General features: G+C 46.1%; 1 protein-coding gene across 1 annotated transcript; it reads right to left on the reverse strand.

Moving 5' to 3' along the window:
• Nucleotides 1–1,710: 1,710 nt before the first annotated feature.
• On the reverse strand, nt 1,711–12,533 carry BANF2 (BANF family member 2). The gene is made up of 3 exons (XM_081872935.1): nt 11,666–12,533; nt 3,500–3,628; nt 1,711–1,976 (listed from the first exon to the last, which is right to left on the reverse strand). Exons 2-3 carry the CDS (start codon nt 3,623–3,625, stop codon nt 1,830–1,832), a joined length of 273 nt encoding a protein of 90 aa, XP_081729061.1. The 5' UTR covers nt 3,626–3,628; nt 11,666–12,533; the 3' UTR covers nt 1,711–1,829.
• Between the last annotated feature and the right edge of the window lie 71 nt (nt 12,534–12,604).

Below are 12,604 nucleotides of genomic sequence, written 5' to 3' on the forward strand. Positions count from 1 at the left end.
ACGCGTGTTGCTCTTGCGCGTTCACACAGCGAGGCACGTTTCCCCAGTTGCACGTGGGGATTGAAAACAGACTTGCGGGGGAGGCAAAGGCTTTCGATTGTTCTCAGGATTCTTTAGTGCGCGGTGGGGGGAAACGCCCAGGGACCCCAACATTTGTGGTGGTTGTTGTTTAGTCGCGTCCGACTCTTCCTGACCCCCTGGACCAGAGCAGCCAGGCACTCCTGTCATAGCTGTCAACGTGTCCCCTTTTTTAATGGGAAATTCCCTTATTCCGAATAGGATTCCTCGCAAGAAAAGGGAAAAGTTGACAGCTATGGCTCCCGGCCTCCACTGCCTCCCGCAGTTTGGTCAAACTCATGCTGGTAGCTTCGAGAACACTGTCCAACCATCTCGTCCTCTGTCGTCCCCTTCTCCTTGTGCCCTCCATCTTTCCCAACATCAGGGTCTTTTCCAGGGAGTCTTCTCTTCTCATGAGGTGGCCAAAGTATTGGAGCCTCAGCTTCAGGATCTGTCCTTCCAGTGAGCACTCAGGGCTGATCTTCAGAATGGATCCGTTTGATCTTCTTGCAGTCCATGGGACTCTCAAGAGTCTCCTCCAGCACCATAATTCAAAAGCATCCGTTCTTCAGCGATCAGCCTTCTTTATGGTCCAGCTCTCACTTCCATACATCACTACTGGGAAAACCATAATTTAAACTACAGTATATGGACCTTTGTCGGCAAGGGGCCCCCAACATATTGGTACCTAATGCCTAAGTGGAGTAGGCCAGCAAACCCTCCCATCCCCAGCACCTTAGTAGATCGATAAACCTGCCCTGAGGCTGGAAAAAACTTCCCAGGAGGTAGAAGCCTTTCAGGTCTAGTTGTGGCGCTGTGACAGGAAGCTAATGGGTAGCCAGTGCAATCGGGCCAAGGTTGGCACGATAGACTCAAACTGTCATACCCCAGCCAGAACCTGGTTGCTACAGTCTACACCTGGCTTTCCCAAACTTGGGTCTCCAGCAGTTTTCGGACTTAAGCTCCCATCATCCGTAGGTAGCAGGACCAGTGGTCGGGGATGATGGGAATTGTGTGGATTGAGCTTCAGTTCATTGGCCCCCAATAGCTGGAGTCCCAAGTTTGGGAAACCCTGGCACCTCCGCAGTTTCCGAACCATCTTCAAAAGCAGCAATCTAACCAAGAGGCTACCAGAGCGTAGTCAACAGAAGTTAGGCTGTCCCTGATCAGATGGGGCACAGTTGGGCCACCAGCTGGAGAGGATGGATCCCCCGCTACTGAGGCTACCTGAGCCTCAAGCAACACCAGTGGATCCAGAAGGATCCTCACGCTATGTACCTGCTATCATCCTTCAAATTTTGCACTTCTCCAAATTATGTGATGCATTTCTCTAGTCAAGTAACGTGTATAAAAATAAAAGTGTGCTTTTATTTGGGAAAACATACCAAAATGCGTAGTATTAGGGAAAGTGCCTGAAAAAAATGTGTATATTAGTCAAAACTGCATGCAGGATTCCTTTTTAAAGTCTCCAAAAACTACTACTGTGCTCAATTCTTGTGGCTCCTTTGCTGTGTTCTTGCATCTCTTGGGGGGGGGATGTCCTATTTTAAAGCATTTTTAGTGAGTTTTAGATTTGTTAACCATTGTAATTTTTTTAAAAAAATAAAAAGTTGTATATAAATGATTTAAAATAAAGTCCCAGCCGGATAGATGAATGCTTCATTGGTTTAATAACATCATGACTGCAAGAAATCATTGGTTTCAGGTCTGTGAGGGGGAAGAGGTTGTTTTGAAGTGTGTGTGTGTTTGGGGCGTGGAGGATCCCTGTGATCCTACAGGAATGTGAGGCACCACTCCAAGAGACAGTGGGCACAGCACTCAGCCTGGTAGCTGCTTGCTCCATAGGATAACTTCAGCCACTTTTGAAATGTAGCACATTCCTTCTTCAAGAGGAGGAACTGACCCAGGAGGATGTACGCCTGGAAGGAAAATCACGAAACAGAATTAGTATTTTCCCCCAGTAGCAAGAAAAGCAGGCCTGAAATGAATGTTGAAATAAACAGAGGGGAAATGTGGGAAATTGTGAATTTTGTCATTTGGAATTTGAGGTTGAAATTTGAGCCCAAAACATTCAATTTTCAACACTTGGGTTTTTTTTTGTTGAACCCACCCCCCTTCTGACAGGAGTGTGTGGGGTCAGTTTATTACCCATTGACCTATTCAGCTTTTCGGAATGGTTAGCTGAATAATTAAATAATTAAACTTAACTATGGGCTTCATAGTATGTTCAGTTCAGCCAAAGGTGGATGAAACATTTGTCAGATATTCAATATCAGCACTCACAGTGGATAATTTTGAGGGAAATGTAAGGGCCAAACTAGTTTTAGCCTGAAAGCTAGACTGGGTTCACAAAGGAGGCAGTGCATGATTGCAGTTTAAACACTGTCATCAAACTGAGAGCCAAGTCCAATTCAGATGTTCTGAACGGGGCTTAAGTAAACACGCAAGGAAGAGAGACAGAGGAACTAGCACTGTCCTCAATCCTCATCGCCCTCCATGGGTTCAAAGGTGGCTGTGTGTAGCGGGAAAGCTCCTGTACTCACAGAGGCCACTGGGCATTTTGAAATCCTGGAAAACCAGGGCTTCAAAACATGGAAACCTCTACTGGAGTCCTTTCCCTTGGAGACAATCACCCTGGAACATGCAGAAGGTGACTGGGATGAGAGACAGGGCTAGCACACTTGTGCATACTCTGTCTGCCGGTGTGCTTCCCTAAGCCCCATTTGGAACACCTGGGCTCCAGCTGTTTTTGGCATCTGGCAACTGGGGAGGTCAACGCTGCCATGCTCCATGGATGCAGAAAACGTGGGATCTCTTAACTGCTTGGCCAGAGGTTACAAATATAAAGTTTTCCATCTGGCAAGGAAGTCAAGTTGCCAATGTATGGAAAGTGGCCCTGCAGTTCCATCTCCCATCTTGTGTGACCACTGGCAAGACATAAGACACAAGAGTCCCTGCCTTCTAGACTCTATCTGTCATAATGTCCGCTTTGAAACTGGTCAGTAATGATCTAGCACTGGGGGCAGGGCAGGGCTTCAACAGAGGTCTTTTGGGGCAGCATTTAATTGGATTGCGGATAATGTGTCTGCACAACAGAAGTCCTTAACAAAAGTCCTAATAGTCACAACCAGAATGGAACGGGCTAGAAGATAGAAGGACACCACCTCATTATAATCTATCTGTGAAAGATTTGTTTTTGAAGTGTGTTCAATTAGCAAAAATGGACACATTGACAGACCCGGTCTATAAAAGCAATGGCATCTTGTATAATACAAAATTTGCCCAATGGTGGTCAGGCTTTGCGAACTATTGCAACACAAATGTCAGAAATACCAGGTTTCAAAGACATTTCTTTATGTGAATATGATTTAGGTAAAAATCATGAATTACGTGGGTTAATAAATAAAAAGTGCTGTGGGGCATAAAGCATTAAAACAATTACCTTGTCAAAGCCCTTTGCCGCTAGTTTGGCTCCAAGCTCCTCATTTATGCCATCAACTACTATAATAGGTTTGTCACCCATAGGCTCAGATACAAAGTCCTGGAATTTCCTGCTTCTGATAGCCATTATCTAGAACAGTAGTACAAGAGGAGGAGGCAAGACAGAGGAGTTATAATAGAATATAAATTAAAATATAAAGAATAAGGAGCCCCAGAAGTATTGAGTATACCTGCCCAGGGGTGGATATCTGCTGGGGAAACCTCCTTAGACTTCCACCACCAAGTGATAGACATGGGGGGTGGACCTTGTCCATAGCAGTGTCTCAGCACTGGAATTCCTTCTCCCTTGAGAAGGATGCAGTTCCTCTGCATTGATGGTATTCCAATGCCTTTTTAAACCATGGCTACTGACAAAGGTATTGTTTTTTGGGGGGGACACCCCACAAATAGATTCCATCAAGCATCACCCCAATTGTGGGTGGGAAATAGATTTAAACTGAAAGTGCTCGTATGTGAATAAAAGTGCACATGGAAAAATCGAATCTGTACAATGCACACGTGCCTTAATAAGCTTGGTGCCTACCAGGGTGGATAAAAATAATATATTTCTTTAGAAAAATAAAAAAAAAAATCAATTTTTAAAAGAATTAAATTGGATTTTTTAAAACAAAATGCTTTTGGAGGAAAAATCTTTCTAAAGATAGTTTTCTATTTAAGTTACATTATAGTCCAAAGGCAATTCACCAGGAAATAAGGATTTGTTTTTAATTATGTAGCATGAGGCTTTATATGCAATGTTTAATTTTTTTGGTAAATTAATTCCATTAATCCGTTCACAATGTCATGTGCTTCCAGAGGTTTCTGTAAGATTATTTGGGACAGTTCTTCTAATGAGAAGATATTATCACAAATGCTTGTTTTTGCAGTTCTCAAAAGTGTGAGTTTGTGTCTGCAGAGATAAATGCCTTTTCTTCACAGGAAAAATATTATAAAATAAACATACGGAGTTGAGGGAAAAACTTTAATTCCATTGTTCCTTTGCAAATTTATATACACAGAATCAACCCCTTACCTCATAAATGCTAAATTCCAAGAAGTTCAGTTAATAGATTGTTTGGAGTGGAATAGATCTGCACAAGTAAAAGGTAAAGGGACCCCTGACCATTAGGTCCAGTCGTGACCGACTCTGGGGTTGCGGTGCTCATCTCGCTTTATTGGCCAAGGGAGCTGGCATACAGCTTCTGGGTCATGTGGTTAGCATGACTAAGCCACTTCTGGCAAACCAGAGCAGCGCACGGAAACGCCGTTTACCTTCCCGCCGGAGCGGTACCTATTTATCTACTTGCACTTTGATGTGCTTTCAAACTGCTAGGTTGGCAGGAGCAGGGACCGAGCAACAGGAGCTCACCCCGTCGTGGGGATTCAAACCGCCGACCTTCTGATCGGCAAGTCCTAGGCTCTGTGGTTTAACCCACAGCGCCACCTGCGTCCCTATCTGCACAAGTAGCTAAGTGTAAAGCAGTAAAAATGAAAGTGCAACCTTGTGAGCAGAATACTCCACGAGTCTTGGGATCTTTGTGGAATAATTGTGCAAGTCAGTTACATGTCTGTGCAATTCAGACTTGAGGCACTTGAAGGCACTTCAGGGCTGGCAACCTTTTCCCAATTCCACTGGGTTCCAACAACTGCATTAACACTTACCTGTACAGAATAGGCACCTGAATGTAGAAGCAAATCCAAAGGGGTGGAAATAGTAACTGGGATCTGTAAGTCCTTGGCGAGACTTTGAAGTGCTTGCCAGTCAACTAATAACAGTTCACTGGTTCCAGGCCCTTCTCCCCAGGGCTCGCCTGACATTATTTTTTGGACAAAGTCTCTACCTTGAACTTCAGTCCTGCAGCAGGAATCCCTGAAGTTCTTTGCTGTAGTCCTCGGTTCCCCTTTTCCAGCTTTCTACCAGCCTGTTTCTACTCGGCCTGCTCTTTCTGCAAGCCCATTCCAGCCTAGGCCTACCAAATGTATCTCTCCTCCCCCCTCCCCTCTAGAAAAAGTACAACAGAAAAGTTGCCCAAATATAAACAGTTAATTTATTAAACCTCGCAATAACTTCATAATTATCCATCTATGCATTTCTAACAGCATAACCAAATCAGTGATTTTTGATATAACTGTAAAAACTACTCTGAATTTTTAAAATTCCAAATATGAAACCTTATACCAGCAAAAATGAGTCTTTCTGTAAAATAATGATTTACTGTAAATCAAGCCTTACTGACCACTGATTTAAATCGCTTTGATTTACATCAAATCCACCCAGGCTTAGTGTAGCTGTGACTGGGGAGCAACATGTCAACTCAAACACAAAAAGATAGCAGCAATGGCGAGAGTTCAGTATTTTTGGAACTTGGATCTTATTGCATACCAAAAAAATTGGGATTTTTTTCCCCTGAGGGGACAGGGTGAGACTGAGGAATAATGCAGGATTTCAGCGTGTGGGTGCCAGGTGTATGCGACTTTACTGTACGCTTGTGAAACATGGACCACTTATAAACACCATCTCCAACTCCTCGATGGATTCCATCAATGGTGTCTCCAAAGTATTTAACACATCACTTGGGAAAACAGGTGAATTGATGCCAGTGTACTGGAAGAAGCAAAGATCACCAGTGTTGAAGCAATGATTCTTACATCAATTTTGTTGGACTGGTCATGTTCGGATGCCTGGTTATCATCTTCCAAAGCAGCTACTCTATTCCCAACTTTACAATGGAAAGCGAAATAAAAAGAGGTTTAAAGACTCTATCAAGGCAAATCTTTAAAAATGTAGTATAAAGGTAAATGTAAAGGTACCCCTGCCCGTACGGGCCAGTCTTGACAGACTCTAGGGTTGTGTGCTCATCTCACTCTATAGGCCGGGAGCCAGCGCTGTCCGCAGACACTTCCGGGTCACGTGGCCAGCGTGACAAGCTGCATCTGGCGAGCCAGCGCAGCACATGGAACGCCGTTTACCTTCCCGCTGGTAAGTGGTCCCTATTTATCTACTTGCACCCGGGGGTGCTTTCAAACTGCTAGGTTGGCAGGCACTGGGACCGAACGACGGGAGCACACCCCGCCGCGGGGATTCGAACCGACCATGCGTTCGGCAAGTCCTAGGCGCTGAGGTTTTACCCACAGCGCCACCCGTGTCCCTATTAAAAATGCAGTATAAACACTGACAATTGGGAAACAGTGGCCTGTGAGAGCTCCAATTGGAGAAGAGCCAATTCAGAATGAAATTCAGGATAAAAGGGAGAAACGTGCTAAGAGGGAGACACGTTTGGCAAACCCACACTGTGATCAACTCCCGCCCGGAAACCAATGTCCCCACTATGGAAGGATGTGTGGATCCAGAACTGGCCTCCACAGTCACTTACAAACTCACTGTTAAAACTGTGTTCATGGAAGACAATCTTACTCTGCTACGAGGGATTGCCAAAGAAGAAGTATCCCTAGATGGACAGCCAGGATGCCCATTAAGAAACAGGAGAGTAGACCAGAGAGGTGGGATGCAAGTTTCTCAGAGGCCACGCCTTTCCAGGCTTCACCACCATTCAGGCACCAGCTCAGCCAGAAATAGTATGCCTGATCTGATTCGTCATAAAATTTTCTAGATGCAGTATTTACTTGTGTGCACACGCATATTCCCACACTCCTCATGATGCTTGCCAAGTTCCTGCCTGTCTGAGCACTGGACTGTATTTGTATTTATGGAGACAGAGTGTTTACTCTGGTGCAACCGGATGCCCATTTCCCAACAACCAGAGTTGTTATGGAGGAGATGGAGAGATGTCTGCTAAGGTGGACCATAGAGCCCTAGGCACAATACCAATTTTTGTACCAGCTAACCCTAATTCAGGAATATTTTTCTCTGCCATTTCCCCCTTCGCAGCCTCCCAACTCCTTTTTTTTTTTAGGTTTTGTGTTTCCATACAAAGGCTACAACTTCTGGCACACTTGACAGCAAGCATATTGCACTTGGTAATGCTTACATGTGAGTAGACATACATATAATCAGGAGGCATGCTCATTATGTCACCTATAAGGTGTGTTTGTATATTTGTGTAAGTGGGTGTCTTATATATTTTACACTGCATCCCCAACAGTCACTTGAGGCTATTATCTATAGTGTACTATTATATTTGTGCTAAATTCTGCACCTGGTGTGTGTATATAAAGATCTCATTTTCATGCTCACAACAAGCCCTTCATTGTAGCTAACCCAGAGGAGGGTAAGAGAGAGACTGCCTCACGATGACATATGACTTCTTGTAAAATGTGTAAGATTTTACATTTATGTTATGATTTGTAGTCTTTTGTCCTAATCTTTTTAGATCTTTCACTGACAATTGACAAAAGGGTTCCTTGTGTTGTGCAATTGTGCTGTCACCACTACTGCTAGTTTGGATTGCAATGTCACAAGCAAGTACATGTTGCAAACAATAGTTCCTTGCATTCCTGGGAGGGAAAGGGGCAAATGGGATGGGCACCCAGTGTTGTCCAACATCTTAATAATAATAATAATAATTTATTATTTGTACCCCGCCCATCTGGCTGGGTTTCCCCAGCCACTCTGGGCGGCTTCCATAAAAACCAGAAATACACTAAAATATCACAGATTAAAAACTTCCCTGAACAGGGCTGCCTTAAGATGTCTTCTGAATGTCAGGTAGTTATTTATCGCTTTGACATCTGATGGGAGGGCGTTCCACAAGGCGGGTGCCACTACCGAGAAGGCCCTCTGCCTGGTTCCCTGTAGCTTTGCTTCTTGTAATGAGGGAACCGCCAGAAGGCCCTCGGCGCTGGACCTCAGCGTCCGGGCAGAACGATGGGGGTGGAGACGCTCCTTCAGGTATACTGGGCCGAGGCCGTTTAGGGCTTTAAAGGTCAACACCAGCACTTTGAATTGTGCTCGGAAACGTACTGGGAGCCAATGTAGGTCTTTCAAGACCGGTGTTATGTGGTCTCGGCGGCTGCCCCCAGTCACCAGTCTAGCTGCCGCATTCTGGATTAGTTGTAGTTTCCGAGTCACCTTCAAAGGTAGCCCCACGTAGAGCGCATTGCAGTAGTCCAAGCGGGAGATAACTAGAGCATGCACCACTCTGGCGAGACAGTCCGCGGGCAGGTAGGGTCTCAGCCTGCGTACCAGGTGGAATTGGTAGACAGCTGCCCTGGATACAGAATTGACCTGCGCCTCCATGGACAGCTGTGAGTCCAAAATGACTCCCAGGCTGCGCACCTGGTCCTTCAGGGGCACAGTTACCCCATTCAGGACCAGGGAGTCCTCCACACCAGCCCGCCCCCTGTCCCCCAAAAACAGTACTTCTGTCTTGTCAGGATTCAACCTCAATCCATTAGCCACCATCCATCCTCCAACCGCCTCCAGGCACTCACACAGGACCTTCACTGCCTTCACTGGTTCTGATTTGAAAGAGAGGTAGAGCTGGGTATCATCTGCATATTGATGGACACCCAGTCCAAACCCCCTGATGATCTCTCCCAGCGGCTTCATATAGATGTTAAAAAGCATGGGGGAGAGGATGGAACCCTGAGGCACCCCACAAGTGAGGGCCCAGGGGTCTGAACACTCATCCCCCACCACTACTTTCTGAACACGGCCCAGGAGGAAGGAGCGAAACCACTGTATAACAGTGCCCCCAGCTCCCAGCCCCTCTAGACGGTCCAGAAGGATGTTATGGTCAATTGTATCAAAGGCCGCTGAGAGATCCAGCAGAACTAGGAAACAGCTCTCACCTTTGTCCCTAGCTCGCCGGAGATCATCAACCAGCGCGACCAAGGCAGTTTCAGTCCCATGATGAGGCCTGAATCCCGATTGGAAGGGATCCAAATGGTCCGCATCCTCCAGGCGTGCCTGGAGTTGTTCAGCAACCACGCGCTCAATCACCTTGCCCAAGAATGGAAGATTTGAGACTGGGCGATAGTTGGCCATACTGGCCGGGTCTAAAGATGGTTTTTTAAGAAGCGGTTTGATGACCGCCTCTTTCAGCGGATCTGGGAATGCTCCCTCACAGAGGGAAGCATTCACCACCCCACAGAGCCCATCGCCCAGCCCTTCCCGGCTTGCTTTTATTAGCCAGGATGGGCAAGGATCCAGGAGACAGGTGGTTGGTTTCACGCGTCCAAGCAGCCTGTCCACATCCTCGGGGGTAATGGATTGAAATCGATTCCATGCAACTTGACCAGACAGAGCTCTAGCACTCTCCCGCCCCAGCCCTGCTCCCACGGTGGTGTCTAGCTCCTTCCGAATATGAGTGATTTTATCTGCAAAAAACTTTGCAAAATCGTTGCAGGAGATCTTGGGGTCTTTACAAAGCCCCGGTGGTAAAGGTGGTTCCGTTAAATTACGAACCACCTGAAAAAGTCTCCTGCTACTATTTTCTGCAGATGCAATAGAGGCGGTGAAGAAAGTCTTCTTCGCCGTCGCTATCGCCACTTGGTAGGCTCGACGTTGAGCTCTAACCTGTGTCCGGTCAGATTCGGAGTGAGTTTTTTGCCACCGACGCTCTAGCCGTCTCAGCGATTGTTTCATCGCCCTCAGCTCCGAAGAAAACCACGGAGCTGTCCGGGCTCCATGCAATCGGAGAGGGCGCTTTGGAGCCAGACAGTCGATAGCCCTGGTTAACTCCGCATTCCAGTGGGCCACCAGGGAATCAGCTGAAAGGCCATCAACATGGGATAAGGCATCCCCTACCACTCTCTGGAAACCATTTGGATCCATTAAGTGGCGGGGGCGGACCATCCGAATTGGTCCCACCTCCCTGCAGAGGGGAAGGGTCGCGGAGAAGTCCAGTTGCACCAGGAAGTGATCTGACCATGGCACTTCTTTTGTTTCACTTTTACTTAGTGTCAGATCACCCACGTCACTAGAGGTGAACACCAGGTCTAAGGCATGTCCATGACTATGAGTTGGGCCAAACTTATTCAGGGACAGCCCCATGGAGGCCATGCTTTCCACGAAGTCCCGAGCAGCCCCTTGTAAGGTCGTGTCGGCATGGATGTTAAAATCCCCTAGGACAACCAAACTAGGTGTCTCCAGGAGAAAATCCGCCACGACCTGAAGCAGCTCAGACAGGGAATCCTTGGTGCAGCGGGGAGGTCGGTACACCAAAAGGAATCCTGTACTGCCCCTATTGCCCAACTTCCAGAACATGCACTCAGAAAACTGGATCTTCTCAGTAGGACGCCTGGTGCAAGCTAGTGACTTCCTAAAAATCACTGCAACCCCCCCTCCCCGCCCACATGACCTGGGTTGCTGTGCGTAAGAGAAACCTGGTGGGCAAGCAGCGGCAAGGACAGGCCCATCTGCTTCCTCCAACCATCTTGCACAAAGGACTAGATGGGATGCTCATCAGATTTGATGGTGGCACCAAATTGGGATGGGTACCTCAGAAGATAGAATGGAGATTTGAGATGACCTTAGCAGATTGGAAAACTGGGCCAAAAGAAAGAAAATCAGTTTCAATAGGGGCAGATGTAGGCAGGAATAAATAGCAGAACAAATCTAAGATAGGGGACACCTAGCTTGACAGCAGTATATATGAAAAGGATCTAGGGGTCTTAGTGGACCACAAGCTTAACATGAGACAACAGTGTAATGCAGCAAAAAAAAAGGTATTGCAATTCTAGGCTGCATTAATAGAAGTCTAGTATCCAGATTGCTGGTGGCAAGAAAAAATAGGTGTGAAATGACAATTCCTGAATGCCAAGATCCAAGTTCCCTTTGGAACAAGTTCTCTTTGGTGAGAGAACCCCAAGAGAGACTTAAAATATGCAGCAAAGCATGGAAATGTAAGCAGTTTGATGTCTAACGTATGCCCTTGTAAGTTCCTTCCCCTAACATAGAAAAATACCACACATTTGGTAAGTTAAAAATGGTTTACTTACAAACTCACCAAAGGTCAGGTTCATGTAAGAGCCAGCGGCTCTTGGGATTCCAGTCAATCCCAGCTGTACCTGGAGATTCCAAGGACTGAATCTGGGGGGTTTGCTATGCAAAGCATGTGTTCTACACTGAGCCACAGTCCTTTCTCTGATTTGAAACCAGGTGTCATACTCTACCCGCTATGCTCGAAAGGCAGTCAAGACACTCCACAGCTAAGGTTTTGCTCACCTGCTTCTTTGGGTTATGTTAACTTGGTAGGTGCTGAAGTTGACCATCTCTGTAGTTCATGCAGCCCTGTTCACAAATGGATGGAAATGTATGATTAGGTATGTAGCAGTAGCCATGGTGTTTGTATCTAGGTGCTGATGAACAGACAATGGTGTCTGGTCAGGAGATAGGATGCCTCAGATCTTAACTTCCCCATCTTTCAGGGGAGGGCATTACATTTTATTTACATTACAGAAAAATACAAAAACACACCCGTTAAGTTATCATATATAGAGAGACGTGAGTTATCATATAGAGAAATGATGAAAATGATTGAGTTTATTGTTCCAAAATAATACAAACAGCAACCATTTACAGGGGGAAAAATCTGCTTCAATGGAGTTTGATTAAATATCAGACATTGGCCCCAGAAACAGACTTTCATTTAGTGCAGATGACAGGTAACTGGTATAATATCACCAGGAGGGTAGACTCAACTCAATGGCTTCAATTTACATGAAAGGAGATTTCCAACTAAACATCAGGAAAAACTTTCTGACATTAAGAGCTGTTCAACATTAGAACAGGGAAGTTGTGGACTCCCCTGGTGACATACCAATGTAGTTTCCAAGCCATCAATTAATTCATTTTGCTGCTGTTGTGGAGTAAGGCTTCTTGTGATTAGGAAGTATCCTGGCAAAACTATGAATTACTATGACTTTATTGAACAGTAATCATTTGGGTGGCGCTGTGGGTTAAACCACAGAACCTAGGACTTGCTGATCAGAAGGTCAGCGGTTTGAATCACCGCAACGGGGTGAGCTCCCGTTGCTCAGTCCCTGCTCCTGCCAACCTAGCAGTTCGAAAGCACGTCAAAGTGCAAGTAGATAAATAGGTACCGCTCCGGCAGGAAAGTAAACGGCGTTTCTGTGCGCTGCTCTGGTTCGCCAGAAGCAGCTT

The sequence above is a fragment of the Podarcis erhardii genome (genome assembly GCF_964252035.2).
Source record: "Podarcis erhardii genome assembly, chromosome: 8".
In the NCBI taxonomy this organism is placed as follows: domain Eukaryota; kingdom Metazoa; phylum Chordata; class Lepidosauria; order Squamata; family Lacertidae; genus Podarcis; species Podarcis erhardii.

Coding starts and splice junctions, on each gene's coding strand:
- BANF2 (XM_081872935.1), bottom strand. CDS start 3,625: ATGGCTATCAGAAGCAGGAAATTCCAGGACTTTGTATCTGAGCCTATG. Junction 1,977..3,499: donor CGGCAAAGGGCTTTGACAAG/GTAATTGTTTTA, acceptor TTTTCCTTCCAG/GCGTACATCCTCCTGGGTCA.